The following is a 6798-nucleotide window of genomic DNA, read 5'->3' as shown; positions in this document are numbered from 1 at the left end:
ACAGTGAGCGTAGATGTGAAGTTGATAATAATAGCTTGGCAGGTAGCCCTTAAATTTTCCATTTTTCTTTTTAATATTCCACAAACTACAATTATTATATCTCTGACCTTTTGTCTTTTTCTTTATATATAAAAAATAAATATAAAGATTGGTAATTTGATACGGTGTATATAAAAAATATACATATACTCCAGCCTACAGGTAAGAGGTTTGTTTTATCTCTTGATGGAGAGTTTTAGTTTGCAAGTTTATTTTTCTTCCTTTTGTTGTGTTGCCTTTGTTGACCATGACCCTCTCTTTTGAAGTTTAGCTGTAATATTATATGTATGATATATAGGAAAAAAAGAAAAAAAAACAAGTCCTTAGTTTTTTGGTTGTTGTGGTCTGAATTTTTAAGGTTTGTTTATTCGATTGCTTTGTCTTTAAGGTTTGTATAGGGTGGTGTTTTTGATGAACGATCCATTGTTGTGGTCTTTCAGATTAATGGATAAAAACAAGCTGGGTTCTTTCTCATTTGAAGTTAAGTTTTGTTTTTTTTTTATGTGTGGATAAAAGACAGTTTCTTTAGTTTCTTTTACTGCTGATTTTTTTTCTTTTCCTGATTTGGGTTGTTTTGTTTTTGTTCCATTACTGGGTTTTTGGTTTAATTTGCATATTTTAGTGCAATACTGAGATTTTTGGGTTTGGGAGAGTGTTTCCGGTAATTCAAATACCAAAACAGAAGTGAATATATAGTTGAAAAGCTTGCCCCTTTTTCTTGTTTGGTGGGTGAGAAAATCAAGGAAAATGAAAGGAAAATCTGGGATTCCAGGGAATTTCTATGTATTGAACACTGGAGCTAAAATCCCTGCCATTGGGCTTGGAACATGGCAGAGTGGAGGAGACCTTTGTGTTGATGCTGTTAAAACAGCATTGTCGGTCGGTTACCGACACATAGATTGTGCACATCTTTATGGTAATGAAATCGAAGTTGGGGAAGCATTGAATGAAGCTTTCAAAGGTTCTTTAAAAAGAGAGGATATTTTTTTAACCTCTAAGCTTTATTGTACCATGAACTCTTTGAATAAGATTGAGAATTATGTTAGGGTGTCTCTTAAGAATCTTGGAGTCTCCTATTTGGATCTTTATTTGATGCATTGGCCTGAGAGCTCTGGTTTTGGTGATGCAACTGATCCGCCTTTGAAGTCTGGGAGTCAGCATAGGCAGTTTCTGAATCGCCTCAAGAAGGTATGGAAGGCCATGGAAGGCCTAGTCGATTCTGGTTTAGTTCGAGCTATCGGTGTTAGCAATTTCGGTGTTCATCAGATCAAAGAATTGCTTAAGTTCGCAAAAATCGTACCTGCTGTTAATCAGGTATGATAGATTTTCACGCATTTTTTAACTTTGCATTTGTTACAGTCTTCGATCTTTTTGTAGATTTGTTGAGAACTTTACCGTGAAATTAAAGGAATGCTTGCATATTTGTCCATATGTTGATTGATGTGTAGTTATTGGAATAATTGTTGGCGACTCAAATGCGGGATTTGCTAGCATGAATCAATGAATTTTTGCTTGCATTCATTTAATTTGAGATGATTTCTAAGTTCTCTTTTTGATCCAAATCTAGTTGCCTGGCTAAGAACATGGAGTTGGTGAGCTCCAGTCCTTTCTACAATGTTCGAATGTGAGTCCGCAACATTTGAGGCAAACTTTACTAGTTGATGATGCACTTAGAATATTTGTTTATGTTGTAGTTGATGCATATTGTTTTGTTTGTCACTTCGATCTCGTAATACTTTTCCAGATATTGACCTTTATTGTTCTCGTTGTTTGCTTTCTGTTATCCGAATCCCATATCTGGCAAAATTCATCGAGTTATACAACTAATTCATATTTTTTTTATAGGTGGAGTTGCATCCTTTTTGGAGGCAAGATGAGCTGGTGAAGTTCTGCCAAATGAAGGGTATCCATGTATCGGCTCATACACCTTTGGGAGTACCTACTTCAAGTCCTGGAGTGTCCGATAGTGGATCGGGTGGGGAAGATGAACCCGGAACTCCTCGGATTTCATTTCGGAGGTCTAGATCAGTACATGGACCGATGCTGAAATTATCAGTTGTTGGAGAGATAGCAGATAGGCACAAAAAGACACCTGAGCAGGTATACCTTTTATTAACAATATCATCTCTAGTTTTACTTTATTTATCATTCTACCTTCCGTTTTCTGTGTTTCTTCGGACCTAAAGTAGGCTAATGAACGACTTCAAATTTGTTGACAGTATGTTGACCTCATTCATTGATGTAAAATATCAACCTATTGATCCTGGTAACTGACAAATTCTTTTATCCCTTACTTTGTTGTCGGATTTATGGGATCATTTCCGAATGTCAAAATGATATAAGGTGGAAGATACAATAATAAACACAATTGAACTATTTTAGATTATTACCGGTGTCTGAAAGTGCATGAGTATATAATGAATGCTTACGGATACAAAATTTAGATGCATCCAGCTTAGGGTCTACTTGAACATAGAGCTATTTGCTGAGCTGACACAAGAGCTCGGTTAGAGCTTGTGTTTATCATTTATCAAAACTAAGTCTATACTTTTAGCAGAAACAAAACTGAGAAGAGTTGGGAATATCAGTATCTTTTGCGGGAGAAAACAAAAATCCATATTGTAGGATTCACTTGTATGCATCAATGTGTCGGATTTTATGAAACAATTTAAGACTAGTTGCCATTTCACATCAAAAGTAAAGAGGGAGGGGCTTCCTTACCCAACTCTTCCCCATATGCTTATGGTTAAATTTGTTGAATCTCTAGGTCAGTCTTGTATGCCCAACTGCTTTCTAGTAGCCGAATTTAGATCTTTCAGATGCTATAACCTTGCATTGAGCAAAGTGGACAAAAGACTCACAGAACTAACACAAAGCTTGAACATTGGAGAAAACGAGTTGCATTCAACTCCGTCCCAACAAAATAACACCATACAATAAGGAAAGCCTACGACTGATTAAAGTTACCTGTGCAAGGAACAGTCTTATGCTTTTATGAGTATATATGTTTGTATTATCATGATTGGTCTGTAATAGATGTGTTTGGAAAAGCGATGAGATGTGCAGCAGGATTGGCCCAAGGAATTTTTCTTTTAACATCAGCATGATAGTTGGCATAGTATATCTTATGTATTTAAAGCTTATGTGTATAGTGCATGGTTTTCTTATCAAATAACTTGCAAGTACAAGAATCCAAATTTGTGGGTTATTTAGCATGTCTGTCATTTTCGGAGCATTTAGGATCACGATCATTTATGGTAGAGCAAATGTTTGATCATAACAGCCATTTTTATTAGAACTATGTTACTTGGACTCTAAGTCAGATTTGGGTATATTAAATTTTCTCAGTTTTTCCATGTATTTGAAAGGTTTTTGGAGGGTTGTATCTCCGTATCCATGTCTGAATATGTTCTGGACATGTCTGTCCGCTTTGCTTGTTTGCAGGTAATTCTACGGTGGGGGTTTCAAAGAGGAACTAGTGTTCTACCATGTAGCCTAAAACCCGACAGGATAAAGCAAAACATCGACATATTTAACTGGTCTCTGTCAGATGATGAGTGGAACCGCTTGAATCGGATTGAACCACAGGTATGTTTATATGGAGATGGTCCTTTGAACAATCTCTCTGATCGAGGCTTCATGTTTGGTAGTGGTCCTCTTCAAGCTGTTCGAGAAATGGAAGATGACGCTGAATTCAATGCCTAATATGTTGTGAGCATGTTGTTTTAAGGATAATGTCCCTGTTCTGCATTCAATCATGTCATTGCTCGGTTATAGTATTTGCTCTTGCGTTGCCATCATTAGCATAGCTTTGAGTTTGTTGACGATGGATAGAAAGTCAAAGAGAAGAACATTGTAATTGATCTGTAGTTGCAGGTTTTACTTTTTATATGAACAAATGGTGTTTCATATATATGTGTGCAAACGTGTTTTGTTTGTAAAACATCATTAAATGTTAATTACCAATGAAAAGAAATGTAACTTACTGTAGCTTATGGTGAAATAAAACATGCTTGAACATCATACATTGTTTTAGGAACTGTTTTGTGTGAGTTTTGTTTAGAATATTTGAAGTAGAACTGAAAACCCAACATGAAGGTGAGGAAGAATTGATCAACAAAGGAGCACTGTAACTGTATTTTTGTCAATCGGTCTTCATGAATTCAAGTTGAAAATTGGCTTCTGCTTTTGCAAAGTTACAAACAGCAAATGAGTAGTGTTGATACCCAAGGTGGCGAGGAGGAGGCTAGTGTCGGCTCATCCTACTTAGGCACCGTACAGTTTTTAATGGAGCTGAGGGGCTGAGAGGGAGGACGGACTGGAGGAAGAAGGTATTATAAGAGTTCGAGAGTTAGGAGTGAACATACCCCCCCACGCCCTTTCGGGTTAAGAGGAGTATTTATTTCGGGTTAAGAGGAGTATTTATAGGGGCTTTAGTCCTCTCTTGCCGTGCGTCGTTTCTCGACAGGTTGGCTGGTTCTTTCTACTGTTTCTTGTTGGATTAACAATGTAACATGAGTTGATTAGACTATAAGGTATGGGAGTGACAATTGATGGATGTTTTATTGAAATGATCTGTTGATAATCAGAAGTAGGTAGCTTGCTCATTTCCTATGATCTAGTGAAATAGTTCCAATGGTGGAGGAGGTATATTAGGCGAAGTAAGATGGTTGTGGTGTTTTAACGAGAGTGGCTTAGTGGTAAGCCTTATCATGGGTCAAGTGACTCGTCCAGATCTAATGGTTCACTTGAAAATGAGAAGATTTGGACAAAATACGAGCTTCGAAAAATAGACTTGGATAAAAATTTAAGGTCCATTTTTTATATGTGCTGAGCATTGGGCAAGATGTTTTCGGCCAGACTCGAATATATTATATTATAAAAAATGTTATAATAATTATATATGTTAAATAATAAATATATATATATTTATATTAAATCGTTAACCTAATAACAATTAAACCCATTAATCAAAACCTAAAAGAAAACTTACCCAACTAAATAACCCAACCAAAAATATAAATTTTAAAATTTATATTTAATATAATAAAATATTTATTATATTTATTTGTGTTTTAATATAATAAAACATTTATTATCTTTATGGTAGTGTTTTTTAATATAAATATTTTTAATGTGTTAGAAAATTTTTATTTTAGCAAATTTTTAGTGCATTTAGTTTATTATATTTTTTAAAAATTTTATTTTTAAATAAAAACTAATCTAAAAAAATCAAATATGGGAGGGTCGGGTCGTGCTCAGGTTTTATCTTTCTTAAATTGGGTCAAGCTTGGGTATAAAAGTAAGCCCATTTTTTAGATCGGGCTCGAGCTTGAAAACTTGGTCTATATATGCCTTGCATGGGCCTGATTCATCCCGACCTATGAGCACCTCTACTTAGTGACATTCAGTAATGTTTTAAGAATCAAACTGGTGGTTGAATTGGTTGGACCATTGATTTCCGGTTCAACTATTACAAAATTAAAAAATCTAAAAATAATTAAGAAAATAAGGAAAAATTAATATATAAAAATGAATAATAATAGAAATATAAACATTCATTTTATAAATTATAAAAATTAAATTAAATATTTAAACTAATTTAAATTTGATTCAAATGTTTTTAACTGGTTTTTTACCCGGTTTAATCGATTTTGTGTCGATTCAGTACTTCTTCAATTTTTTGGTACAGATTGAAATGATTAGACCACTGATTCAAACAACCATGACATTTGACGTAAGTAACTCGGTGGCAAAACATATGTGCAATAGTTGCACTAAATCAAAGGGAATGTTTCAAATTGACCTTCTGAAACACTCCATACTCGACCCGGTCATCGAGTCTGACCTACGAGATGTTATAACCGTTGTTGGAGCAATTTCATACCATTAAACAACATTCGATCATTCAACACGTATATAACTAACATTCACATACATGATCATTTTTGGGTCCCACACGAGCTTACAAAAGCTCTTTTGCTAACTCCAGTTTGAATTAGGACAAAACTATAATGTTTGAAAATTTTCGAGTTGATGTCGTGACCTTACTCTCTCCACATCATGACATCGCCAATTCAGTATGTCACGTCGCGACTTCATACGTACTGATGTCACAACATCCCTTACAGTTGACATCACATTGTGACATTGGGAGTTGGTGGTCGTGACGAGGACTCTATTTTTGGCAAAAACACCATTTTGGTTCCTATTCAAGATGTACAATACTACCTAAATGATTTATACAACCTTATACCATCAAAAGAAACTCAAATTATACCATTTCATGCCAAACAAATCACCAAACCATTCCAATCAAAACCAACTGAAACATGAGCCCAACCTATTCAAAATCAATTTATTTCATCACATTCATTCAAATGCCAAATCTACCTATACCAAATCATTTTAAGACATGTCATTCAACTTTAATACATACATTTTGTAACACCCCTAACCCATTTCCGTCACCAGAATATGATTATAGAGCATTACTAGAGTTTACAAAACAATTACAATTAATTCATGTCATTTACTATTCATATCTGAAACGAATCATATTTAATCATATTGTCCCTTAAATGGATCCTCGAGGCCCAATTTATGCACTAGAAACAAGTGTGACTAAATCGGGAACTTAGAGAATTTTTCGTGAAGTTTTAATTTTTTGTAGATGCAGGGGACACACACCCGTATAGGTAGGCCGTGTGGTTCAAACGGCCAAGTGACACGCCCGTGTCCTAAGCTGTGTGGGCATTC

At 35.0% G+C, this 6798-nt stretch overlaps 1 protein-coding gene across 1 annotated transcript; it reads left to right on the top strand.

The window, feature by feature from the left end:
• The first annotated feature begins 210 nt into the window (after nucleotides 1-210).
• LOC105764409 (aldo-keto reductase family 4 member C10) lies at nucleotides 211-4029 on the top strand. The gene is made up of 3 exons (XM_012582964.2): nucleotides 211-1353; nucleotides 1885-2139; nucleotides 3484-4029. Exons 1-3 carry the CDS (start codon nucleotides 787-789, stop codon nucleotides 3742-3744), a joined length of 1083 nt encoding a protein of 360 aa, XP_012438418.1. The 5' UTR covers nucleotides 211-786; the 3' UTR covers nucleotides 3745-4029.
• The last annotated feature ends 2769 nt before the right edge of the window (nucleotides 4030-6798 follow it).

Source organism: Gossypium raimondii, chromosome 12 (assembly GCF_025698545.1).
Source record: "Gossypium raimondii isolate GPD5lz chromosome 12, ASM2569854v1, whole genome shotgun sequence".
NCBI lineage: Eukaryota > Viridiplantae > Streptophyta > Magnoliopsida > Malvales > Malvaceae > Gossypium > Gossypium raimondii.
The sequence above is the reverse complement of the archived record's forward strand: the minus strand, read 5'-3'. Positions and strand labels throughout refer to the sequence as shown.

Bases quoted from the DNA above. Each gene is read 5' to 3' on its own strand.
- LOC105764409 (XM_012582964.2), top strand. From the start codon at position 787: ATGAAAGGAAAATCTGGGATTCCAGGGAATTTCTATGTATTGAACACT. The intron at 1,354-1,884 runs GTATGATAGATT...TTTTTTTTATAG, and splicing joins TCGTACCTGCTGTTAATCAG to GTGGAGTTGCATCCTTTTTG. The intron at 2,140-3,483 runs GTATACCTTTTA...GCTTGTTTGCAG, and splicing joins ACAAAAAGACACCTGAGCAG to GTAATTCTACGGTGGGGGTT.